A 27,962-nucleotide genomic window follows, 5' to 3' on the forward strand; every position below is an offset into this window, starting at 1 on the left:
AGGAAGATAGACACAAGTAATTACCATCCCATGTTCTACATTATAGTATTGGAAGTGTCATCAAAGCACAGATAGAAGAAATACAGAGGGAAGGAATGATTAGATCAGCTCTGAGATGGAGCATTTAGAGAAAGATTTCTGGAGAAGGAGGATACCTAAGTAGAGCTTTGATAACAATCTAAGCTGTGAAGGATAAAAGACGGGGAATAGTAACATTCATGTATCAGTACCTCTGTATTTTGCTTTAAAAGACCAAGGTTATCTGGCTCATTTCTACTGTCCATTCTTTTCCATCAGTTCCCCCTCTTCCTTTTTTTTTGTCTTAAGATTTTGAGAGAGTAGCTCACATGTGCAAACACGAGTGGAGGGGAAGGACAGAGGGAGAAGCAGACTGCAGAACAGGGAGCCTGATGTGGGCTGATCCCAGGACCCTGAGATCATGTCCCGAGCCAAAGGCAGGTGCCTAGTGGACTGAACCACTCAGGTTCCCCTTCCTTGTCCTTTTTATATATAAACATGATCGTAACATTCTCCTCCCAGTTTGGGGTGGTTCTATCATTTTCACCTTGTCAGCATTTTTAATATTTATATGCCATACCAATGATTGAAAACTGTACCAAAAATTCCTACAGTTTTCAATGATTTCTTCAATTAAATTAAATAATATTGTATGTAGTATACATATTACCTATGTGTGTGTACATAAAACACCATAGCTTGTCCATTCCTGAATTATTTATTAATCTCTTGAATGGGTCTTGAGTCTTTAAGTATTTGAGGATCTATATTTCTTAAGTCCTACTTTTTCTCCCTTCTAAGTGTTCTGAAGACACCCTCCCTCCCAGGCATGCACAAAAGTGTGTCCAAAGTAATATCTGTGTATTCTGTGGATAATTCTGAGACTAGTAAGATTTCTGCCACCCTTACTCCTCAATTATTATAGATATGTTTTTCCTGTTTAAGTAGTCACTAGGATTCGATTCTTTTTTTTTAATTTTTTTTTTAGTCTATCTTTAATCATTTTGATCTGTGTTTTTTTTTTTTTTTTTAAAGATTTTATGTATTTATTCTTGAGAGATGCAGAGAGAGAGAGAGAGGCAGAGACGCAGGCAGAGGGAGAAGCAGGCTCCATGCAGGGAGCCCGATGCGGGACTCGATCCCGGGACTCCAGGATCACGCCCTGGGCCAAAGGCAGACGTTCAACCACTGAGCCACCCAGACATCCCTGATCTGTTCTTTTGATTACATTCTGTATTTTGGGGAAAGCAGTTAGCCTTTGTTTTCCATGAATTTTTCTTTTTTCAGATTACTGCCATTTTTGTTTTGTTTTTCCATAACTCTCTGCTTTCTATGTCAGTGATGTTGTCACTAGCTTTTTTTTTTTTTTTTTTTTTTGTCACTAGCTATTTCTATTTCTCTCCAGTTCTTCTGTGTTTTTTATTTCCATTACAGGTTTACTGTCATATTGAATTTATTTGCTGAACTATAATGGCTGTATCCGGAGTTCTTTAAATTGTCTCAGTCATCTGCCTTTTTAGTATGGTGGATTCATAGCATGTAGGTCCTATATTGAATCCTTTTTTATTATTATTCATCAAAGAATGGAGTCACTTCTCCATTGGGAGAAACAGTCTCTGTTGGGACTGTTGTCAAGGGAAAAACAGTGTGGGGAGAGGGTAGAGAAAGTGATCTAGGGAAGGCAGCAGCTTCAAATCGGATATGTTCTTGCAGAATACTCTTTCACTAGGCTGATGTGTCCTGTGCTCTGAAGACATTCCTTCCTTCAAAATAGGCTTAATTAAATCAAAATTTAAGTAAAATAAATCAAAGTAATATATGTGTATATTTTGAAAAAAGTACTTTTAGTCTTATAATAAAAATTATTATTCTCTTGCTTCAATTCTCCCCAACTCCCAGGTTTTTTTCTTGAAACAACTATTTTCAATACTTGTAGCTGTCAAGTATTTATAAGTAATATGCTTATATTCTTTGTAATTTTTTAGATGTTAACTATTAAGTACTTATTAGAGAGATGAGGACTTACTATATATATATCACCTGTCTTCATTTTTATCTTTCTACCTTTTGAACATCTTTTTAAATGATGATCTGCTTGATACTCATTGTTTATAGATTACATTCCTGTTGTGTATTTGGTAGTTAGAAATTGCCTCTATTTGCTTACTTGATTTTTAAAATTCCTGTCAGTTCTTCCCAAATTTGCAAAAGAGTTATAAAACTGTCTGAACACAATACTGTTTTCTACCCGATAAAACACCTCAAGAAACCTTATCTGTTCACTCTCTACCACTTCCCGTCTTCCCTAGATCCTCTACTCTCCTCTTCCAATCTGGACCAAATACCTTCTAGACAATTATCCAAGGATTTCCCTTCACCTCACCCATTTCCTTTATCTCAGTGTCTCTCTCTCTCTCTCTCTCTCTTTTTTCTTTTCTTTTCTATTTGCTCCTTTGTTTCAGTGGACCATGTGTTATAGAAATTGCCTGAGGGTGCATAGGAAGGAAAGTGCTTTGATAAAATGTATCAGTCAAGTGTGACTAGTAATAATTTGGATATGTAGTCTAAGTGAAATAATTCTCAGATTTTTAAAGTTATTACTTCATTTGTCTCTTTTCAAGTGTTGCTATTAAGAAGACTAATGCCATTCTGATTCTGAAAAGCAGATAACGACTCTCAAAATATTTGTATCATGAAAGGCAAAAAAATGTAGAAGTCTGGGAAATAGTTCTAGATATTTTTCATCTTTTTTCATTTTGAAAGCTTTCAGGCTTTGTTCGTATACCTAATGCTCTGTAATTTCACAGTACCATACCTTGGTATGGCTATTTATTTTCATTTGTTATATGGGTATATTCTTTTAGTTTGCATAGTCATGAACTTCAGTTTGGGAAATCATGTTTTTGGTAGTTTCTTCCCTTTTTCTCAAGTCTGTTTCTAATTGGTTGGATGTTAGACCACCTGAATTGATCTTCTGATTTTATTATTTATTCTCCTGTTTGACTTTTGGCTCCACTTCCTTCGAGATTAAAAAAGATATGCAGAGTGATGGTGAAGGACTTAGGCTGTGAAGCCAAAAGCCCACTTTGATTTCTGGCATTGCCAGTTTCTAGCTGTGTGACCTTATGTAAGTTACTTTACCTTTTCTTTTCTTTTCCTTTTTTTAAAGATTTATTTATTTATTCATCACACACACACACACACACACACACACACACACACACACAGGCAGAGACACAGGCAGAGGTAGAAGCAGGCTCCCTGCAGGGAACCCGATGTGGGACTCCATCCAGATTCCAGGATCATGCCCTGAGCCAAAGGCAGAGGCTCAACCCTTGAGCCACCCAGGAGTCCCACCCTTTCTGTTTCTCATTTGTAGAATAGGGTTTGTATTAGTACCTCATTCAAGGATGTGAGAATAAATTAGTTAATTGACCTAAACTGCTTAATTTCCTGGTATATAGTAAATGTTCATTGTTGATTACCTCAAGTTAATATTGAAGCTAAGTTTATTTCAAGAGCTTTTGTTTGCTTCTGTGTTCCTAGTTTATGGTATATTGTTTCATGGATGCAGTATCATCTTGAACTGTTGGGACAGTTGAGGAAATTTGGGGAAAACTTCCAACATATAAGATGGACCCCAAAACTAAGTAGAAAGAAAATCAAATAAATAGAAATCTTGTAAGATTTTCGGGGTTCGGCAATGCTCAAGTTCTCTTGTTTCCTGTGTTGATAGTTTTATCATACTTTCTTTAAATTTGTTTTGGCTGGAGGCTCTTCCTAAATTTCCTCATAATGAGGTTCTAGTTAGATTAGGTGGAAGTATACATACGTGTTGTGTCCTCAGTGAGTCACATCAGGAAGCACAGGTGTTAGCTTGCCCTTTTGTCGGTGATACTAAGTTCAGATTTAAGGTGAGGTGAGATAGTTTCTACATTTTAAGAGTACCTTTTTATCTTTGTTAGTGATCTTGGGTTGATATTTTCAGAATGTAATTATTTATAATTACTTTTGCATTCTTTTTAAATATAAGATACTATGATCTCTTATGTCATTATCCATTTTGATTCTCAGGTTGTCCAAATCTGACCAGGAGAAGCTTTTTGAGGCTGGCTTCTTTGCCTTTTTATGTGTTCATATCAACTTTTGAGCACTTCCTTAGTCTGGCATAACAATATATTCCAGGCTCACCTGTACTTTCCCTGCCCCAGACCTAGAACCCAGATTTTTCTCCAAGGAGCTCTTGTTTTTCTTCACAAAGGAATGATATTAAGAACCGCCAAATCTGGGAACTGAGTCTGCTCTTTGCTACAGAGGTGTCATTGCTTCCAGGTCCTTTTAGTGGACTGATCTGGGTGTGTGTGTATGCATGCACGCATGCATACTTATATTTGTACCTGCACAAGCCTGTGTGTATTTTTTTGTTTCCATTTATATTTAATTTTATTAGGGATTTCCCCCCAATTCTTGGGGTTTGTTTGTTTGTTTGTTTGGATATGTATTCATTAACATTGTTCCAAGGTCCAAAACTTTATTAAAAGGTACACCCAGGAGTACCCCTCCCTTTTATAGCCACACTTTCATTATCTATAGGTAACATGTATATAAACCTTAGTTTGAAGCTTATCCTTCCTTGTTTTTCTATTTGCAGATAACACACATGTACATGTATTCTTAGTTACTCTTTTTTGGTACAGTAGTTTGCATACCATTGCACTCTTTTTTCACTTAAGATAGTCTTGGTATCTCTCCGTATCAGTTCATAATGACCTTCCTTCATTTCCTTTTTATAATATAGTATCCCATTGTAGATGCCTAATAGTTTCTTCACTATGTCTTTTATATGGTTACAGTATTTTGGCTATTCCAAAGGGTGTCCTCATAACTTACTGTGTGTGGTTTTAATTAAAACACATTTTTTTAAAGATTTTATTTATTCATATGAGAGAGAGAGAGAGAGACAGAGGGAGAAGCAGGCTTCATGCAGGGAGCCTGACGTGGGACTTGATCCCGGGACTCCAGAATCACGCCCTGGGCCAAAGGCAGGTGCTACACCGCTGAGCCACCCAGGGATCCCTAAAACCTAAATTTATTTATTTATTTATTTATTTATTTATTTATTTATTTATTTATTTATTTATTTATTTTAAGACTAAATTTATTATCTCTTGAGGTTCTATGAGTAGAGTGGAATCAATTGTTAGAGCTCTTGCTTGGAGTCTCAAACAGTTGCAGATGGAAGCTGGGGCTAGAGTTCTCTGAAATTTCAAAGTAATTCAACATCCAAGGTAGCTCACTCAGTATACCTGGCAGTTGATACTGGTCATCTCAGGGCTCACTTCTGGCTGTAGCTGACATTCCCGCTGGAATGCCTATTTGTGACCTCTCTATGTGGCCAGAACTTCCTAGAGCATGTCAGCTGGGTTCTGAAAGGAAGTATTCCAAAAGCGAGCATCTTAAGAGGTCCAAATGGGAGCTTCAAGGCTTCTTAAGATTTATCTCAGAATTCCCAGAACATCACTTCTGCACTCTTGATTCACCAAAAACATTTAGGCTGGCCCAGATTTAAGGGGAAGAAAATTAGTCGTCTTAATGTGAGAAACAGGGTGCATGAAATTGAGGCAACTATATTTGAAGACTGTAAATGTATCATAGTCTGCCTTCTGGCAATCACAGTTCACATCCCTTCCATATGTAGGGTGTATGCACTCTTTCCAGCATTCACACAGTCTGATCCAATTAAGGCATCAATTTGAAGTTCAGGATCTTGTTATTGGAGTCAGGTCCAGATATGCATGGATAAAGCTGCTCAGGTGCAGTTCCTTCAGTACAGTTCTTCAAAAACCGTTCCCCTTGACCTGAAGACCTATATTGAGACCTTTATTTCTCCTTATGTCTTTGAGTTACTATTGTCCAGTGTTTTTTCATTTCCTCCATTTCTTCTAGGACAGATCTAATGGTGCTGAACTTCCTCAGCTTTTGTTTTATCTAGGAATTTTATAATTTCTCCTTTACTTTTGAAGGAATTTTGCTGGATATAGGATTCTTAGTTGATAGGGTTTAATTTTTTTTCTCCTTTGAACACATTAAATACATCAGCCCATTGTCTTCTGGACTTCAGAGTTTCTCATGAGAAATCTGCTTATGATGTTAGGATCCCTTAATGTGATGATCACCTTTGTCTTACTGTTTTCAAAATTCTTTGTCTTTTGCAAGTTTGCTTATAATGTATCCTGGTTTGGATGCCTTTGAGTGCATCTTACATGAAGGCTGTTGAGCATCTTAGATGTTCATATTCATGTCTTTCATCAAGTTTGGGAAGTTTTCAGCCTTTATTTCTTCCAATATTCTCTCCCTCTTTGTCTCCTGGGACTCCCACAATGCATATATTGCTCTGCTTGTTGGTGTCCCATGGGTTCCTTAAGCTCTGTTCACTTTTGTTCAGTCTTTTTTTCTTTATTCCTCAGACATCATCTTTTCCATTGTCTTGTCTTCAGATTCACTGATTATTTCTTCCTCCTCAAATCTGCCTTTGAATTGCTCTAGTGAATTTTTCATTTCAGATACTTTTAAAGTGCAGAATTTCTTTAGGGTTTCTATTTAGGTTTTCTATCTATTGATATTTCCATTTTCATATTTTGATCATATTTTCTTGATCTTTTCTACATCTTCCTTTAGTTTTTTGAACATCTTTAAGATAGACCTTTTTGGCTAGTATATCTGCCCTCAGAACTTTTTCAGTGACAGTTTTAGTTTTATATTTTTCCTTTAAAGGGGCCATGCTTTTCTAAGCATATAGCTTAGAGTTTTTTTTTTCTCGCTGAAAACTGGTTACTTGAATCTAATCATGTGGTAACTCTGGAAATCAGATTTTTCCCCTTCCCCAGTGTCTGCTATTTTTCATTATTGTTTTCTGTGGGATGTATTGTAGGCACTCTCTGAGGATCATCAGCCTGAGGTAAAAACTTAAGGTCTTCTCTGAGACTTACCCTGGGCATACAGAGTCTCTTTTCAGTTTCCCCTGTATATATAGTTTTGAATCTCTTCTTAGTCTTTAATGTTGGGCTCTCAAAAAGGGAAAAAGCAAAAAATAAAAGGGGGAAAGGTGGATATAGGCCCTTTAAATCCCATTGGAGTTTCTTCAGCCAGAGTGGGGGGCCTTACAGTGGGAGCGGTCCAACAGCAATGACTACTCTTCTCTGTATCTGTACCTCTTTGATCAGAAGCCTCAGAGTGCAAGGTTCCGGTATTTGAAGAACAAGAGTCCTCTGTACCCACCCTGGTTCCTGCAGGCTATGTGTAAGCTGCTCTAACAACAAATGCACTGCTGCCTGCTGTGTAGCTGGGGGGTGGGGGTGGTGGGAAGGATAGCTGTTACTGTGCTAAATCCTGAAATGAACCACAATGCAGTGCTCAGGTCTTCCCCCTGGAAGTTGCAAGCTCCAATAAACTCCAGAGTTCCAAAATAGTTCCCTCAGGCAGACTCCACCAATGCAATTATTTAGTTGGGGAGGCCAGTTCCGCTAGTGCTTTCTACTCCACCGTCTTCCCGGCATCTTCTATCTGTGCATGTGTTTTTTGTGTTTTGGGGACAGGATTGCTGGGTCAGAAGATAAATATATATGTAATTGTGTTAGATATTGCCAAATTGCCCTCTGTAGTGGTAAAATTTTGTATTCCTACTAGGAATATATGAAAGTACTTGTTTTCTCACAGCCTTACCAACAGTATGTTGTCAAGCTTTTGAGTATTTGCCAATCTGGGGTAAGTGGTGATATCTTAATGTAGAGCTTAAGGAGAGTAAACAGTATGTACAAAGAACTAATCCGAATTTCTAGTTAAATAAAGTGAATTAAACACGTGTGTTTTGTTTTGCTTCCCTCCTAAAACCCACTAAAATGGGAATAAAGAAAAATAACTTAAGAGGAATAAGAGGAAGGTGCTTCTTCTATTCTGACACTGCAGTTATTCATTTGTTTAAAGATCAGTTAACTATCCTTTTTTAAAACTTTTCCCCATTTTTCTGATACTTGGTTTTCCACAATTTTTAAGAATCCTTTTATATTAAGGATATTGTGCTTTTGTGATACATGTTGTAAATATTTTTGTCTTTTAAATTTGTTTCTGGTGTGTTGTGTTTTAACCATGCATTTTTTAAAAAATTGTGTTATATTTATGAGAGAGGCCCTGAAAAGCTAATTGGAAGCTTTGTGTTTAAGGCTGGGGTTTATCAACAGACAATGTTTCATTCTGTGGGACCTTTTGATTTAAGAAAAGAATCTACCAATTTCTTGATAAAGATAGAGTAAAGGAAATTGTCAGAGGGGCCCTTTTCTGTACGTAGACCATTTATTTCTGTGTTTCCTTTGTTGTGTGTGGGGGTCCTCAAGTCACTCTATAGGGTCTTTTATTCTATACTTAGCCTTCATTCTCTTGCTATACTTGGGGAACTGTAGTTTCTTCTAGTTGCTATATGTTCTGGATTGAGGACATAGGATTCCCCCCACCCCACCCCAGTCTTTGTCTCAGGAAGTCATTTGGAGGTGTAGATTGAAGAGTCCTTTGAGAATTAGGTAGTAAGAATTGACTGACTTCCATAGACACTTAGAATGTCTGTTTTCTCAGTCCTGGTAGTCTGTTTTCTCATCTGCTGTCTCCTTTCAAGTTCTTATTTTATTTATCTTATTTTTATTTTCTCTTTCAGTGGATTTTAGATGGGAGGAGAAAGAAACACATTAATTTATTGTATTTAACTAGAAATTCGGGTGGTTCTGTGCACATTGAGTTTTCTCTCCTTAGGTTCTACTTTGTGAGCAATTGGATAGTTCTCAGTAGTTCACAGTATTGTACTTTGGTGATTTAGAGTTTATGTGCCTAACTCAGATGATTATGATGAATAGTTAGAAAATTGGCTGCCTTTTGCCCTCTTTTATGTCCTGTTTAATTTCAAGGGAATAAATTTTTTTATAGTTCCAAGCAAAAGATTGTTAGTTGGTCCTTGAAATACGAATGCTACTTGAGAGTCTGTCTTATCCCCATTTGCTATAAGTTTCCTTATATTGGTATAGTCTGTGTTTGATGATTATAGCTATTTTGTAGTTTCATTCTTTTTTTAAGATTTTATTTATTTATTCATGACAGGCAGAGAGAAAGAGAGGCAGAGACACAGGCAGAGGGAGAAGCAGGCTCCCTGCAAGGGGCACGATGTGAGACTTGATCCTGTGACTCCAGGATCATGCCCTGAGCCAGAGGCAGATACTCAATTGTTGAGCCACCCAGGCGTCCCTGTAGTTTCATTTTAGATGAATTTCCTTTCCTCCTTTTCATTTTGGTGGTTTTTGAGAAGGGAAGTATGTTTACTTTTATTCCTTTTATTATTATTTTTTAAAGATTTTATTTATTTGAGAGAGAGCATGAACAATGGGGGAAAGTGGCAGAGGGGGAGGGAGAAGTAGATTCCCCACTGAGCAGGGAGCCTGGTGCTGGGCTCAATGACCTGAAGTGAAGGCAGATGCTTAACCAACTGAGCCACTCAGGCGCCCCTATTCATTTTTTTAAAAATGCATTTAATACATTGTGACAAACAGTTTCAAAAATCATGTATTTTTTTCCTAATTTGTATACAGTTCTACCTGAAGTGTGATTCTAGTCTGACACATTTGATAACAGTGTATGTAAGCCACAATGAAAGAGGAAGGTGCCTCTAAACAAACATGTGCTGTCAGACTTTGAGTTTCTTTCACTACCCTTCTTCATTAGCTTTTGTCTCTCATTGGCTCCGAGATCTCCGTGCACACCATTGTCCTCTCCTGGCCAGTAGTTTCTGTTCTCCTATAAGTTCAGTTTACATGAGCCACTGGTCTCTCTCTTACCTACATGTGACTTTCTGCCTCCGCTCTTTACAGCTGATGAGATGAGTGTACTCTCTTGCTGTTTCTAGTCATGTTTCCAAGGAAAACAGATTGGCCCAGACTATCTTTTTGTGCCACTTCTGAATTGTTTTTCCTAGCCAAACTATAACTTGCCTCCATTGAGTCTCAGGTGTCCAGTGCTGCTCAGGTCTGTTTAGGGATGACAGAGAGGGGGGCAGCAAGGCAACAATAAGGAACAGTTCTCCTGGTGAAAGAGGGAGTAGGATAGAGCTGAGTATAGAGCACATTCCCTATTTCAGTATACCAGTTTATTTTTAATAGACTACTTTAGGCAAGTAGTGCCGATTGAATATTGTAGGAAACTAGCTAATATTTAAGTGTTAGAATTGACTGGGAAATCTGCCCTACTTGATGCTATTTTCAGTTTGCTTTGTGACTAGTAGCATAGTGTGGGAGAAAGATCATTATACTGGAAGACAGGAGTCCTGATTTTGCCGATGTTGACTTTCTTCATCAGAATAATTTCTAAAAGGTCAGTGGAGTAGAATAGTTTCAAAGGTACTATCTAACTGTAAAACCTTGTGACTCAGATTGTGCCCTACAAAGCTGGGGAAGGTAATTTCCACAAAATCAGAAGTTTAGTTAATGTTTTAAAAAAATAGAAACAAGAATCACTGGGCCCCCATACATTAGAAAAAGATAGGGGAGTTTTGTAGTGAGTCTAATTCTTCTCATTTGTGTTTGTTTTACTTTTTTTTTTTTTTTTAAACCTCATCTTCAGAGTAGAAAGTCATTGGTTTAATTTTTTATTTATTTATGATAGAGAGAGAGAGAGAGAGAGAGAGAGGCAGAGACACAGGCAGAGGGAGAAGCAGGCTCCATGCACCAGGAGCCTGACGTGGGATTCGATCCCGGGTCTCCAGGATCGCGCCCTGGGCCAAAGGCAGGCGCTAAACCGCTGCGCCACCCAGGGATCCCTGTGTTTGTTTTACTTAAAATGGGATGGTCCTTGTAAATTGATTGAAGTCCGTTATACTTAAACTCTTTTTCCCCAACATAACTTGCAATTAAGTAGTTATTACTGTAATACTGAAATTTGAAATGCTTTTGGTCTTTGATGCTTTTTTAAAAAAATGGAATTGTATATTCAGAATAATTGAGTAAAATGGATTTCTTTTACTTTTTTAGGATTTAAGTGCCCTGTATGCTCAAAATTTGTACCTTCAGATGAAATGGATTTGCATCTTGTGATGTGTTTAACAAAGCCAAGAATAACCTATAATGGTAAGTTCAGTGCTTTAAAATACTATTTTAAATTAGAATTACTGTAGATTTTCTGAATTTTATGTTTTAGGTGAAATTTAAAAGGCAAGGAACCCTGGAGCTAACTGGTATTTTAGCTGGTTTGGTGCATTGGCTTTACTGTTCCTTCATGACCACAGTCTCCAGACATTTAAAATCCCAGGGAAGATTTTTCAGTGTAGCTTTGGTACTTTTTGAAATAGACTTGAAAAACAAAATCACATGATTCATTCCTGGTTTTTTTCAAAACTTCATTAATAGACAAATTTCAGAAGCCTATAAGAAATTTCAGGGATTTTTCAAATATAATTGGTTTAAATAGAATAAGCAGAAAAAAAAAAATAGAATAAGCAGGAAGAGCACCAGTAAACGGTGAAGCCGATTGAAAGGTTGACTTCATGCAACAGATGTTCTTTTATCTTTAAAGATTTTTTTTTAAATTTTATTTATTCATGATAGACATAGAGAGGCAGAGACACAGGCAGAGGGAGAAGCAGGCTTCATGCCAGGAGCCCGATGCGGGACTCAGGCCCGGGACTCCAGGATCGCACCCTGGGCCAAAGGCAGGCGCCAAACCGCTGAGCCACCCAGGGATCCCCCTTTTATCTTTAAAGAGATCATGACCCCAGTGAAATCAAGAGTTGGTCGCTTAACCCACTGAGCCACCCAGCACCCCTCAGTACATGTCTTTTGAGAACCTGTGGAGTATAAGGTGTAGTGTTAGGAATTTGGGATACAGCAGTGAATAAAACAGAGATGGATCTTACAACCTAGCATCAGCCATAGGTTAATCAATGTAGTGGCACTTAGTTAAGAATCTGAAATTTCTCCCCAGATTACAAAAATGCTGGGGTGAGGTAGACTTTAGTATTGAAATGGACATGTTACCCTGACTAACTTTTTTGCAAACTGTTTTAGGAATCTCTCTCTAATGTAGTGGTGCTTCAGCCACACTATTATAGTAGTGGCTGATGTGGGAAACAAAGGCAGAAGAAAAATTATTAAATTTCCTGACTGCCTACAGCTCACTGAAACAGGCAGAGTGACCTTCCTCTAGGGACTCAACTGCCTCGATGTTAATACTTTGATAAGAGCAAAAGGCAGTCTTAGCCCAATCTCCAGATCCTGTAAGTCTACTTGAACATAAAAAAATTCCTTTGGAAACTTCCTTTACCCCTTACCCCTAAGATACATGTTGGCAATCATCCCCTAAGCACATGACCCACCAATTATACATCTGAAGGGTCTCATGACTCAGGTTTTATTAGATGATAATAAATGACTTTTTCCCAACAAGAGCTAACCCCTCAAGGTCCTGGAACCTTGCTTCTAAAATTCCTCAGAGACTTAGGCTATCCCTAACCCCCTCCCAACTTGGAAGTCCACAATGGGCCACTCCTCATGAACCCTCTGTAGCTCTTTCTGCCCACAGATCCTGTCCACATGCTTTAATAAAACCACCTTTTTGCACCAAAGACGTCTCAAGAATTCTTTCTCAACCAATGGCTTGGAACCCTAATGTCTTTTCCTACATCATTGACAATAGAACTCTTTTTTCCCACTTATTTTCCAAAGAATAAGTAAAAGGAGATTGTAGCAATTCCTTTGAATAGTAAATGTACCTGTTGATTATATCCAAACCTCTTTGCATTGTGAAATTGAATTGGCTAATTTGCATAATACAGTTACAATTCAGGTACTTAAAAATAAGCATTCTCAGGTTCAAAATTTGAGATAAAAGTGATTGGGCCTGTTTCTCATTTGTACTCAATTATCTTATCCTTACCCTTCATAATTATTATGTTTATTACATGTGTCTTAAAAACCCTTAAATGTTAAGAATTTAGCCTTGAATTTTGAAAGCAAAATGTTAATTCCTTGACTATATTTGCATAAAACCTTAGTATTCAGTACATTTACTTTTTGTGTGATATATGTACAGTACAGTCTTTGTGAATGTTGATTTTTGTCAGTTTTTGATTTCCTGATTTAACTGGACTCAAGTCATTAAGGTTTTTTTTTTTTTTTTTACTAGCTCATGTATTTGGTGTCTTGAATGTATCTTCAAGACCCAGTAGGTAACATTCTGCTTGGGATACTTTTTGCTAAAAAGGAACCTACAGGCCCAAGATCGTGTCACTTAGATCAAGGCACCAACTCAGTAAACCAGGACTTTAATACCTAGCCTAACTGCAGTTACAGCCCCTCAGAAATGTAGCCTTTAAGCAGTCAACATGAGAATTTCCTGGTCATCACTGGAAATCTGATAGACCCCTTCACTTCCCTTTGGAAGGGTGACCTTACCTAAAACAATGGATTCTTTGCAAATCATTTTCTTTTTTCCACTCCCTCTCTACCTTTAGAAACCTTTCCTTTCTTGTAGCCCTTTGGAGCTCCCCTCTACTTGCTAGATAGGACGCTGCCTAATTCACTGATTAATAAAGCCAATCAGACTTTAAAATTTACTGAGTTGAATTTTTGTTATTGAACACTATAAACCCAAGGATTTAGATTTTAAGTATTTGATAGTCTTCCAGTCCAGAAGTTAGTAAACTTAATGCAAAAAGCAAAGTCGCAAATATTTTTAAGAATGGCTACCTACTTTATAGTAGGTAAATCTGAAACTTTTTAAATTTGTTAAATATATATTAAGTGTCCATAAACATTTGAAACAAGCAGCCAAAACAGCTTCTTCATAAAAATTATATGTGGCTCTTGAAGTTTTAAACATGAGACAAGTGGCCAGCTGTGGTAAAAGAAGGAGGAGTTTTGACTGACTGATTTAGATTAGACAGTGGTGGCTAATGCACAATATGCCTCCCCATAACAGTCTGTGGGAATTCTTACACCACGTTCTTTTGAGGGCAGAACCCCGCAGGGAAGGAAAAAAATAATCCTTCTTCCCTTCTGAGTTCTTGGCGAGCCCTTTAATAAAAGACAGATTAAGAAGAGGAAAAACAAACAAAAGTTTAACCTGGTTAAATCTTGTATACATGGGAGATATCCAGGGGAAAAGAAGCAAATCTCTGAGATGGTCTAGAATGTGTGTTTGAATACCATTTTCAGCTAAAGACAAAGTAAGGGTGGGGTTGGGAGTGGCTAATTGTGGGAGGTTACCAGAAGAATCATGGTAAACAAGGGGTTTGTTATGCATATTTAAGTCTGCTCCTTCTCCATAGATGAGATTGTCTTGCAATATTCTCTTAGGATTTAGAGTCAGTCTTTTCTTCCTGGTGCTGAAAGAGAGACACCCTTACAAACAGATTTCCTTTATAAATGTAAATTTCTCTTACAAAAGGATAATTTTTACTCTGTTTTCAGAGCTTCTCCTGTGTCTGTTTTTCAGTCTTTTAAAATAATCCTTATACCAAAGAGGCTTATTTTGTGGTAGCATATTCTGTTACGCTTCAGGCTCCCAAATCTCCTCTATCACAGGTGATGACGCTTTGTGAAAACTGGTCTCTTTAACGCCTAAGGTAGGCATCTAGGATTACTATAAAGTTTAGAGCGAGGTGAGTCAGAGTCTCTGAAATGAAATTGTTTTAGTCACTTGGACTTTTTATAACTTCATATTTGAATTCCTGGAAACTGATTCTGTGGAGAGAGATGGAGCCTTTAAATTGTGTTGATACTCAAATGAGAATTCTATTCAGCATAGTGCTTATTAATAAGTTCCACCTTTTACATCCTTTCCTACACTAACTGGAATTGAAATTTGGAAATTTATTTGTTGAATGTATATTAATTTAACTGTATAAATATTCACAGCAAGGAGATTAGTTGGGCTTGTTTTTCAGGCTGGATATATTTATAGTCCATCTCTAGAATAAGATGAATTTCAGAAATTTAAATAGAAGCTGGTGATTCAGAATTTTAGATTTATACTCAGAGATGTTACTTTAAATGTTGGTTTGGTTTCCAGACTAGCTCACAATAATTTCCTTTTTTTCTTCTTTAACCTGTAATACTATATGCAAATACTCAAGTCTTGGTAACTGAAAAAGAAAATGGGCTAAGTTGAAGCTCTCAGGGTTAAGGCAGCTGGCTCAGCAGAGGTTCAGGTAGGAGGCCCAAGGCAGTCTGGCAGGGAATGATTCAGAATGATGAGAGTGGTTATCTATTGCAGATGGTGTTTTGGCAAATGGAAAAAAATTCATAGTTCCACAGTGAGCATTCATCTGTATAGATCACCTATGAGTCAGGGACTGCCTGTTGCAGGATCACTGAGTGTGCCGGGCAAGTTAAGAAAGAACTCTTGAGATGTTTTACGGTGCAGCTTAGTAAGTTCATTTAAGTAGTACAAGGACAGGACCTGTAGGCAGTAAGAGCTGCACTTTGTGTGAAGCGGCTGGGTATATGCTTAGTGTTCAAGAGGGAGGGGACACACAGTATTAGATCATCAGTGTTTTCTTTGACTTTCTACTCGTAAAACCACTTTCACAAGATTTCTCTGGTGCTTATCATTCAGCTTGATATTAACTGTCGGTGACATATACAGTCATGAGACCCCCTTAAGAATGTAGCAACCAGTCCATATTTGATCCTTATCGGAACTATGCAGGCTATAGGTCAGCCTTCTGGGCTAAAGGTGAACATTTTTCTGCTTCTGTCCCTCATCACTGCTTATTTCGTGTACTTTCCCTTTTTTGTGTGTGCTTCATTGTTTAGTTTATGGACCTAATCATTCATTGTGTAGTCTGTGAAGCTAATATAAATTTTATGAGTGCAGAATTTTTCATTTCCTTGTTCCTCATTTTCTACAATGTTCAGAACCAAAACTAAAAAATGAAATAAATATTATAGGCAAATTCTTAGTCTTGATTTTATTGGTCCTTAAAGTTTGGATGATACCATTTTTTTTGTCCTATGAAGTACAGTTTTTATTTTAGTCTCCTGTGCTTGAGGGTGGTAAAGATTCGTATTTGAGAAATCATTGCTTTATTGGTAGTTGGTACTATGTGTGTGCATGGGTACTTGAAAGAGGTGTAACTTAAGAGTTACTCTTCTGAGAGTTAATTATAAACTTATCAGTGAAGCAAAGCAGAGCTTTTCAGAATCATCAGGAATAAACCTGAGTCTGCAGACAAAGATGTGACTATTACGCTGTCAAAGTAAACAAATTTGAAGAAAGATCGAGTCACTTGGAAGGGAGCTTGTTCTGTCATGAAAGTGAGAAAAAAGGCTCCCGCCTTCTGTGCAGTCAGCCAGAGAATGTAACTTACAGACTTAAACATCAAAGATACATTACACTGGGCAGTCAGACTTGGATTCTGGTGTGCACAAGTAGCTTTCTAGTGGCCTGGCTTTCTATGTAAGAAAAAAATGTACTTTTTCCTTCTGTAGGTATGTGGCTTTCCAGGTGGTTGTAGTTTTCCTTTTAAATTATAAACTTGATTTTTGCCTTACATACTACATTTTCTTGGTTTTAAGACCCCTTCCCCATGTTTTAATCTTTCTGCATTCAGGATGCTTTCTGAAAATGGCATATCTTCTATAATTGAGGTAAAAAAAATTTTTTTTTGCAAACCATTAAGCAGGATTTTTTTTCTTAAAGATTTTATTTATTTGAGAGTGAGAGCATGCCTCTGAGAGCATACAAGCAGGGAGAGGGGGTGTGCGATGGGGAGAGGCTGAGGGAGAAGCAGACTCTCTACAGAGCAGGGAGCCGGATGCGGGCCTCAATCCCAGGACCCCAGGATCATAACCTGAGTTGAAGGCAGATGATTGCTTAACCGATTGAGCCACCCAGGTGCCCTAAAGCAGGAGTTTAAATAAGGAGGTGGTTAGTTATCATTGTCTGAGTTTGTGTGACCTTTGCTTTTGTGGAGTTTCTTTTATTTGTGATTTGGCATCTCTGTTTATTTATTTGCCTTGGTGTGGTTACTGTGGTTGAGTTTTAACTTTTAAAAGTGGATTCTTAATAGTTTTAAATGACGTGGTAAAGGGCTACATTATAGGACAGCATTGAAGTAAAGTTGTTTTTTTGTACCATAGATTGTCATGCAATGCTGTGAAATTGAAGGCAGTAGAAAGTGTAAAACCCTTTATACTATTATATTATAGATATTTCAAAATAGATACCTTAGAAGAGGCTGGCAAAATAAAAGCACAACTATTCTAAAACCCACATGGGATCCTATAGAAATATACTGTTATCTATTAAAGGTGTACCTGTGATGAAAAATTAAAAATATACAAGGACTGAGAGCAGATGTGATTAGAATTACCACCCTCAAGAACTTTAGAACTATAAATAGATTTATTTTCAAATAAAGGATGAATAGGAAATAAGCAAAAAAAAAAAAAAAAAAAGACACATGGCGAAAAGATGGAAATCGAACTCTTTAGGCTTTAGTTATTGAAATTAAAATCTCAACAAATAGATTAAAAGCAAATTAGATAGAACTGTAAGGAGAGTTAGTGAGGTATAAGATGGGTCTGAGGAAATAAAGCCGAGTATAACAGTGGTGGAGAATATGAGAGAGGTACATGGCGTGTAGCCTAGAATAAGAGCATCTACCATATATAAAATAAACTTAGAAAAAGAGATGGAATTTACTTCTAGTTTCTAGTTCCACATATGAAGAAACTTGGAAGTAGCCACTCTGCCCTAGCAAAAAGTAAAAAGCCGAACAGACTGAAAAACCAGTAACTTTTCTTGGTTCATGAGATGGGAGGACACCGTGATTGCAGAGACAGAGGAGTCTTAGGTTTGGCTTACTGGAGCAGAGGCTCAGGAGTCGGAACCAGTGCAGGAAACCAGTGCCAAGGGTAGGTAAACCTAAACTGTAAATGATGATTGCTGGGGGCTCATGCAGACAAATCTGAGAGTTTAAAACTCCACTGTGACCAAGTCACAGTGGGGCCTCCACGGTTTTGTAAGATTCTCCTCCAGGAGCTTGACCAGGTTCCCATCATAAATATGGGAGAGGAATCCCCTCCTGCTTCTGGTAAGAGTTGGGGGAAAGGGACCATTTTGAAATATACCAGAGGACTCTGTTCTCAACAAGGCTTGCCTCAGGGAAACTAGTTAACCAGAGCCTAACTGAACTAGAAGGGAAATCCTCACCTCCAGCCCACCCTAGCCATCCTTTTCCACCTAATGAGGGAGAAGAAAACGGAGAAATATTTATGAAGTTTATATAGTGTGGAGGCATAGGCTCACTAAAAGACCGTGAGACGAAAGGTATAAATAACATGCTATACAAAAGGTATTATGCATGTGAGATAGGAGATGGAATTGGCAAGAGGCAATATTTGAGGGGAAATGGCAGAGAACCTTCCAGAATTGCTGAAAGACAGGAATTCTCTGATTTACGGGAGCATTATGATGCCAAACAGAATAAATAAAAATGAAATCATACCTAGAGACACCATAAACCAAGTACTGAATAAAAAGAGAAAAATGTTGAAGTAATACCTTGTTCCACTTGTATTAGCATTTCTAAAATGCTTTTTGTTTTGTGTAGTAATGTGTTTATAAAGGCAATGGATCAGGAATGGTCATATAAGAAACTTAAACATTGTTACAGTCATACATTTATGAAAATTGTATGCCTATTTTATAAGATACTAAATTCAGTTTTACTGCCCTACTTTTAATGTATAGCTGCTCAAAAGCAGCACTAATTTGCATTTAAAATGTTATAAAAAAACAGCAGTACCTTGAACAAAGTATTAACATTGAATTCAGCTTGCTGAGTTCTTCAGGTCCTCATTCTGCTACATACAGATGTGTCAGCTTGGTCTTTGTTTTCTCTCCCAGAAACTTAGGGCTAGAAGTACTCATAATAGATTTATTATAAGAATCAAGTGAAAAATCATGCATAGTTCTTTGTAGGTAGTGAGTGCTAAGTAAACAAGAGCTGTTCTTACTAAGAAATATTTCCTTTGACTTGGAGAGGAAACCTATCGCAGGTGCCATATTTAACATGCTAACAAATCTGCAATTCCTTTGATATTTTATTTTAAAAGCCCATAGTTATTTAATCCCAAATTAGATGTCTGAAGGTCTTGCACAGCAGTAATTTGTATAAGATATGGAGAAGCAGTGGGTAGCAGTGGGAGAGTAATTTGACTGTCTGCTCTTGTAATGATGTAACAATTTAAGCTGCACTTTAATAAAAAAAAATACTTTTTGCTTTTTATGAGCAACCTCATGGCCTGCATAGCTAAAATCTGAAGTCTGAATTTGACAGGCAGATTGCTTAATCTTCTGGAAACCTAGGTCCTTTCATGCTCCCTATAGAAAAGAAGTACTGTAGAAAGTATAGTGACTTACATGGATAACTGTTTCTCTGGAGATGCATTCTTATGGCATACTATTCAAAGGAGATACATAGACTAGAAATTGAACTAAAATACATAGTTCAGTGAGAAGAAAGTTCTGATAGATTTCTAAAGCATGAAGTAGGTTTCAGATTCTTTTTCTGATTTCATTAATACAATTTCGAGATGATGACATTTATTTACCAATTCTTGATTTGTTTCATTTCATAGATCTTTCATATCATTTATCAGTCTTGACTCTTTTGTGTTCTCCTTATCCTTGCATCACTTTCAGAAAGTTGATTTTTTTAAAACATTCTAACATTTAAAGTAGTAAACTTTCTGATTTTAAGAAATCGAAGAAACACAAGAGACCCTAAAAGACCAAGTGAACTGACAATATCTCTCCTCAAAGGGAAAAGATTTGTTCCCTGGTCACTCTCTTGTTTTGGTTAAGATGTGTGATATTTAACAAAGTCTTATTTCCAAGGAATTCTAATACAAATAATGAATAAAGTGCATTTCCAAATTTCATTTTTTTTTTTTTTTTGCTTTTCCTCTGTGAGAGTAAAGCTAGGACTCAGTCCACATCTGTCAACAGTTTTGCCCTTTCGCAAAATACTTTATATGTATAGAAAAAGATAAATTATTTAGATATTTAATCTAGATTTTGAAAGGATTTAATACAATTTAAACAGAGGGCCTGTTGAGAAATAACAAGTAGGCAGGTATTGTTTGGGGCAATGGAAAATGATAAGAGAATTGAAGGTGAAAAGATAGATTAGTGTGATGCCTGGGTAGCTCAGTGGTTGGGTGTCTACCTTTGGCTCAGGGCACGATCAATCCAGGAATACTGGGATCAAGTCCGGCATTGGGCTTCTCAGGGAGCCTGCTTCTCCCTCTGCTATGTGTCTGCCTCTGCCTCTCTCGGTGTCTCTCATGAATGAATAAATAAAATCTTTAAAAAAGAAAAAATAGATTAGGGCTGTATAAAGAAGTTTTTAAGAAATTATTTCAGGGCAGCCCCGGTGGTGCAGCGGTTTAGCACCGCCTGCAGCCCAGGGTGTGATTCTGGGGACCCCGGATCGAGTCCCACGTCGGGCTCCTTGCATGGAGCCTGCTTCTCCCTCAGCCTGTGTCTCTGCCTCTCTCTGTGTGTCTCTCATGAATAAATAAATAAAAATCTTAAAAAAAAAAGAAATTATTTCAAACTTGGATCTTTCATATGCAAAAATGTTTGTAAAGAAAGTAATTCCTTTAAAGACCAGTTTAGAGAATGGTGTGATACTTGGTGTGGAAATGGTTAGGTGAAGCAAGAAGAGAAAGAGTCATGTCAAGGCATTACAAAGAGAGGATGAGTTGGGCTTAGTGAGTGCTAGAAAACAAGAGGGAGAAGTGTTGGCTTCAAAGCTCCCCAGAGTTTCCCAGTTGTGACCTGAAACTGCCCTGCTATGCAGAGGGCAAGAAGAGACCAGGGAGAGGCCAGAGACCAAAGGAAGAGACAGACCATTACCATTCCAAATTGCTGGGGTCAGTTCTTTGTTTTTAAAAAATATTTATTTATTTAAGCATCTCTCCACCCAAAGTGGGGCTTAAACTCACAACCCCAAGATCAAGAGTCGCATGTTCCTCTGATTGAGTGAGCCAGCCAGGTACCCCGGTAGGTGACAGTTTTAATAAGCACGGGAACTTAAATACTAAGTTTGTCTTGGGCAGCAACAGTACGGGTTGATCTCTGCCTGCCAAATCTTAAAAGATTATATAGAGTCCCTAACTAGGTTTAGTTGCTTATATTGTCCTCATGTTCTCAATACCACATAACTATCTCAAGGCTGTATCCTTGAGGCAGCTTCTGAGAATAGGGAAGGGAAGCAGAGTATACATTTTAAGGACAGAGGAAAGGAGTGAGGAGCCTCCAGATTACCTGAGTCCAGCTAGTTGACTTTGCCTGCAGTTAATAAGCCTTTCCAACAAAGAGTCTCAGGTGACTTGAGGGTTAACAGTAGAGTGACTCAGTTTGGGGTAAAGAGATAGTTAAGAGAGTATCTGGTTCCTCTAAACAAATGCCAGGGATGTTGATCTTTGCAAAATGTGAAAATTATGAAATGTGATTTTTTTTCCCCCTGCCTAAAAAAGGGGGAAGTAAGGATTCTGCAGAGAGTTGCTGAATAGTTTATTGAGTTAAAGAAAGATATTAGAGAGGACTATTAAAGAAATGCTTGTGAATATTTTTTCAGTGGCCATTTATTACTTGAATAACTTGTTTTTAAAATCCTTTTTTTCCTCCACAGTAGCCCTGATAATTCAAAATAATTCCCTGGATTTGCCTCAGACATGGCATGAGAGGTATATTCTCAGCCATTGAGTAGTTTGGTTTCAGGGAAGGCAATATTAGCATAGTGGCCCTGCATTTTGAGGAGGATTGTATTTAACATTTTAAGGGTATTAAGGTAATATAACAATATAATATAATAATGTAATATATATAATATATATATAAAAATAATATATAATATATAATGTAATATAACAATAAAAGTCATGAAGAATATATTCTAGATAGTCCTACTTCTTTGCCATCTAAATATTTATAAGATTTAGGATTTGCTTGATTTCTTCCATTTTTCTGCTAGACTGATGTGGGATCTCTGGACTTCTTGACCTCTCAGCACCTCCTAGATTATGATTATTTGGGTGTTCTTTTATCTTAATCTCATTAAACTGTACTCCTTAGCATTCACCTCAGTCTTAGGCCTTTCCTTGTAATGCTTTTTGGTATGAGCAGCCTTTTTATAACTAAAAAATCTTTGACAACCAGCACCTAGATCTTGGTTTCTAAATATTTAGAAGTAAATCTCCAGTAAAAAGAACCAGGCTCCAATGGTAAAATAGCTGATCCTAGGGCTGGAGCAGAGAAAATAAAGAGGAAGCTGGAGATTTTGTATTGTCTGAAAGCAAGGAAGTGTTCAAAAAGATAAGGTTGTGTCAGAGGGACACAGGAGCCAATCTCAGAGGATTGCCAATGAACAATTTGAGCAACAAAATTAGTATAGCATAATACTGGGTTAGAACCAAAAGTATAAAATAAATATATCTGAGTCAATCAGTAAATAAATACATAATAGTAAAAGTTTAACCTGGAGACTTAATCCTCAGAGGCAAACCATAAATTTCTTTAATAAAAAAAAAAATTCTTTTAAATTTCCACATTCATGTTAGTGATGCTATAAAAGAATTTTCTTCAAAAATCTTCTCATGCATCATATATGCTCTCTCGTTTTAAGTGCTCTCAGGATATACTAAAAAAGCAGGTGTAGGGATCCCTGGATGGCTCAGCGGTTCCATGCCTGCCTTTGGCCCAAGGCGTGATCCTGGAGACCTGGGATCGAGTTCCACGTCGGGCTCCCTGCATGAAGCCTGCTTCTCCCTCTGCTTGTGTCTCTGCCTCTCTCTCTCTCCCTCTGTGTCTCTCATAAATAAATAAAAATCTTTTAAAAAAAATAAAATAAACATTATCTCTTTTAAAAAAAAGGTGTATGTGGCACACATACACATGTAGTTTGAAGTACATGATCTTTTTTTTTTTTTTTGTAAGATCTTAGTTTATTATAAACATCTCAATGTACATGAGAGGGATTTAGGGGAATGGAAGCTACTGTTCTAAGCCCAGCAACAAAAGACCTTATCATTTTTATTTTATTCATGAGAGATACACAGAGAGAGAGGAAGAGATATAATGCGGAGGGAGAACAGGTTCTCTGTTCTCTGTTCTCATGGAACTCTGGGATCGCGCCCTGAACCGAAGGTAGATGCTCAACCATTGATCTACCCAAGCATCCCAGTTTATCATTTTTAGAGGGGAAATGTGAGTTAATTTTTACCTTGTGTTAGGTTTTATATATTGTGGGATTCTCACAGTGAGGGCTTCTATTGAAGTCTTAATTTCTAACTTTAGACATTTTGTGTTTATTAGATACAGAGTACAAATGAGTTGAATATGCAGTTTACTCATTAACAGAAAACTTGACTGTGTTACCCTTTATTAAATCACTAAGAAAGATGTATGCTTTTTTTTTTTAAGATGTATGCTTCTTTTTAAAAATTGAGATAAAATTGATATATAACAAAAGTTTCAGGTGTACATACTGTCCTTGCTCAATGCTGTTCTTTTAAAATTCCACTTACCAAGGAAACATGGCTTGTCTCTCTATTTTTTGATTCATTGAGAACCTATATATTTACTGTTACACTTGTTGAGTTGATATCTAGTATTTTATAGTTTTGTTACTGTTACGGGTTTTTTGTTTTTGTTTTCTTTTTTTTTCTGCCACTTGAATTTCAAACTGGTTTTGCTGATTTAAAGAGAAGCTATTGTTTATAGGTGAATCCTTAGATTTTCTAGACATAACTGTCATCTGCAAATGAAGATAATGTTTTCAAGTGTTTATATATGTTTCTTTGTCTTGCTGCAATAGTTTGAAGCTTAAAAATGATGTAGATAATAGTGGTGCCAATAGGCGTGCTTGTCTTGTTCAGCGGCGCTAAACTGGTGAGCCCACCTGGGCTGCCCAATTTACTTATTTTTTAAAAATACATATGTGGGGACGCCTGGGTGGCTCTGCGGTTGAGCGCCTGGGTGGCTCTGCGGTTGAGCGTCTGCCTTTAACCCAGGGCGTGATCCCTGGATCCGAGACTCCGGGATCCAGGATTGATTCCCGCATGGGGCTCTTTGCAGGGAGCCTGCTTCTCCCTCAGCCTGTTTTTCTGCCTCTCTAAATAAATAAAATCTTAAAAAAAAAAAAATATGTGTATGTATGTGTGTGTGTGTGTGTGTGTGTGTGTGTGTGTATACTCCCAATAAATTGAGTTTGATTGCATTATTGAAATAGTCTGTATCCTTGCTTATGTCTGGTCTACATGGTCTGACATTTAAGGAGTTTGTTACAGTATCCCCTCTATGGCTATAATTTTATCAATTTTTTTCTTTTATTTGAAGTCCCTTAAGTTTCTTTTGGTGATATTTGCCTTGCAGCAGTCTTTTTCCTGACTTTGTATATTTCATAGCTGTTATTTGCCCAAATATTTAGGATTTATTTTCCTTTTGGATTGATTCTTTTTATATTATATACTTCTCTCTTCTGCTTTACCTAATAATCTGTTTTATCCAATATTATTTTGACTAATACTTATCAAAAATTGCGAAGGGCCTGAGATTTTATCCTTCTTGCAAGCTGACAAGTTAGCCTGCCACAGTTTCATGGATTCTGGCAGAAACTAGAATCAAAGGATTTTTATTGTTATTACTCATAGCAATAGCCAGAATATTAATATTTTCTTGTGCCCCTTCTTCCAGCCCCAATTCTCACAGGATGCTATGAGAAGGGTCAGGTGGTATCTGCACACTCAGTGAGTTGCATTGCAGAAGAGGAACCCTGAGCTTCGTTAGGGAACCTGAATCTTTTATTGTGGAAAGTAAGCAGGTCTGCTCTTGGCTCTGGAAATGACACTGTCTCAGTCTTCCCAATGCTGTTTGCTCTACAGAAAGCTTTGAAAAGAGAGTCTGAGACACGCTGAAACATGAAATAGCCATGGAGAATTGTCTCCCTACAGTTTCTTTTTATTTGCATCCGCCTGCTATCTTTTTGCTCATCCCTTTCTTGTAATTGATTTTAATTTTGTGTTTGAATAGGTAACATGTATTCAGTAGTTCCAAAGCAGAGAGACCCAAAGGATGTCCAGTGAAGTCTCCCTCTCACCTCAGCCCCTCAACTACCTTTCCAGAGGCAGGCAGTAGTACTACCAGTTCTTGTGATCCTTCCAGACATATTTAATACATATGCAAATATATACACATAATCTGCCCCCACACTTTTTACACAGTGATACCATGCTGTAGATGGTTCTGAACCTTAGAGTTTTTGTTTTTTTTTTCATAATACATCCTAGAGATTATTCCAAATGAGCTTCATTGTTCTTTACAATAACCTTACATTTTATAGGTGGGTAAGCCACAGTTTATTAACCAGTCCCTGGTTGAAGGATGTTAAATTTTTTCCTGGTATTTTGTATGTGTATGAGTAGGTCTATGGGATACAGTCCTGGAAGCCTTGCTTGGTCTGTGACGTATGTGAATTTGTTCTATCTGATAATACTTCGAGTTTTATCTTTAGTGTAGTGCTGGAGTGTATTTCCTAGTATTTTATTTAGGATTTTTGCAAAAATGAGGTTGGCTGGTTTGGGGGTAATCTTTTTTGAGTCTTAGAATCAATGTTAACACTTGCTTCAGAAGAAATAATTTAGATTTCCTTTCTGTATGCTCTGCAGCTGTATAAATAGCATTCAAATCATCTGAACTTCAAAGGTTTGGTATAACTCCCTGTGGAAGTGTCTGGGCCTCATGTTTTTTGATAATCACTTTTAGACAACCGTCTCTGATTTCTATAGAAATTGATCTGTTTGGATTTCTGCCTTCGGTCTGTTTTGCTTCTTTAAAGTAGAAAGTTAAATATTTCACTGCTGTATATTATTATTAGTAAGTTAGTCTCTTACGGAGTTTCTTTTTTAAAAGATTTTATTTATTTATTTGAGAAAGAGGTCATGCCTGCACAAGCAGAGGGGAGGGACAGAGGCAAAGGGAGAGGGAGAAGCAGACTCCCCTCTCGTGCGCCCCCCCCCCCCCCCACTGAGCAGGGAGCCAGACCTGGGGCTTCGATCCCTGGACCCTGAGATCAGGATCTCAACCAAAGGCAGATATGCTCAACTGACTGAGCCACCCAGGTACCCCTTATGGATTTTTTTCTTTTCTGCCCAAATGTGATCGTTTTCCCAATTTTTTTACTTACGGATCTATATTTGCTCTCCACCCTTTTTATTATTGGCCTTAGATACATTTGGATCTATCATTTTTTCCTGTTTTAAAATTCATTTCTGAAAATTCATTTTCTTTTATCCTTTTTTCCTTCCCTTCCTTTTTTAGCACAAATATCCAAGGATAGGAGTTATCACTTATATTTTAGCTCTGTTCCATAGATTCTGATATATTTTTATCACTCTTACTTTCTTGTTTAGTTGTATTTTCAGGATATCTTTCTTAAGTGAGAGTCTTTTTTAAATTCCTGGGTGTTAGGTGCCTTTTTCCTCCAGTTTTGCTATTTGTTTTCTAGTTTTATTATATTATGACCAGAGGATATTATCTGTGCTAGTTCTGTTCTGTATTTTAATTTACTAAGTTTTTCTTAGTTGTTTAATATGTGTCATTTTTGGCGAATGTTCCATTTGCCAAAGGTCTATATCCATCTTGTTTTTCACTTCTTTTGTCATGGACTGAGGTGAATTAGTTTTCTCCTGCTGACATTTCTATTTTTATTTGTATTACCTATTTTTTTTTTGCCTTTTAGAATGTCGATACTATGATTTTTTATTCATAATTATTATAACTTAGGCGCAAATTGCATCTTTTACTATTTAAAGGATCCTATGTCTCTTTTAATGCTTTTTGCCCTATAACCTTGTCTGATATTAAGAGTGTAATTCTCTTTTTTTTTTTTTTTTGGTATTTGCTTGGTGTTTTCCTTTTATATTCATCTTTTTGTTTTAGATATACTTTTTGTATACCGTATAGGGTTAATTTTATTTGGGATCCAATCTAGTCTTTTTTTTTTTTAACTGTTGGATTAGCCTATTTACATTTAGTAATACAGCTAATTTTCCATCTGTCATTATTTTATATTATACTTCCTGTTTTTATAGCTTTTTAGAAATGTTGCACCAAGTGGCCAGTTTTTCTGTGCTCCATATTTTTTTTTAGTTAGGAAGAACTGTATATCTTTTTTTAGAGATTAATTTTGTAAGTATAACTATTTAACCTTGATGCCCATATTTTTACATACTATTAATTTCTATGAGCAATGATGAAATGAAATGAAATGAAAAAATTTCTTCCTTTTTTTTTTTTTTTTTTTAAAGATTTTATTTATTTGAGAGAATGAGAGAAGGAGGGCAGAGGGAGAGGGAGAAGCAGGCTCCCCACTGAAGCAGGAATCTTGATGCAGGCTGGATCCAAGGACCCTGAGCCAAAGTCAAATGCTTAACCAACTGAGCCACCCAGGCACCTTGATTCCCTTTCCTTCTTCTATATCTTGATCTTGGTTATTACAATAGCTCTTGTTTACTTGTAATAGTATTAAATATATTTATACTTCTCTTGTTTGCTTTCTCAGCTTTAAATGATACTTTTTGACACCCAATTATTAAAGATAATAATTTGCTCTTTTGCCTTTCTTTAGGTATTCAATTTATACATTATCTAATCATAATTCCCACATTTATTTTGGTCTTACAGTTAAGTAGATTCAGTTCTCACTGCCAGTCTTTTTGTTTTTCTAGATATCTCTTGATTAGCTGAAGTTCATCCTCATGTAAATCCTTTGAGAAGGGCTCATGGAAGTAGTTTTCTAGACTTCTTGCTTAGGTGTGAAATCTTTGGGTACACTTTCTTACTAT

The 27,962-nt window shown here is 37.0% G+C and overlaps 1 protein-coding gene across 1 annotated transcript in view; it reads left to right on the plus strand.

The window, feature by feature from the left end:
* Positions 1–27,962, plus strand: part of ZNRF2 (zinc and ring finger 2) — a 95,067-nt gene that overhangs the window by 41,323 nt on the left and 25,782 nt on the right. The window contains exon 2 of the mRNA XM_038557223.1: positions 11,079–11,174. Coding sequence (XP_038413151.1) covers positions 11,079–11,174 — 96 coding nt within the window. The remainder of the gene's footprint in view (positions 1–11,078; positions 11,175–27,962) is intronic.

This window comes from Canis lupus, chromosome 14, assembly GCF_011100685.1.
Source record: "Canis lupus familiaris isolate Mischka breed German Shepherd chromosome 14, alternate assembly UU_Cfam_GSD_1.0, whole genome shotgun sequence".
In the NCBI taxonomy this organism is placed as follows: Eukaryota; Metazoa; Chordata; class Mammalia; order Carnivora; family Canidae; genus Canis; species Canis lupus.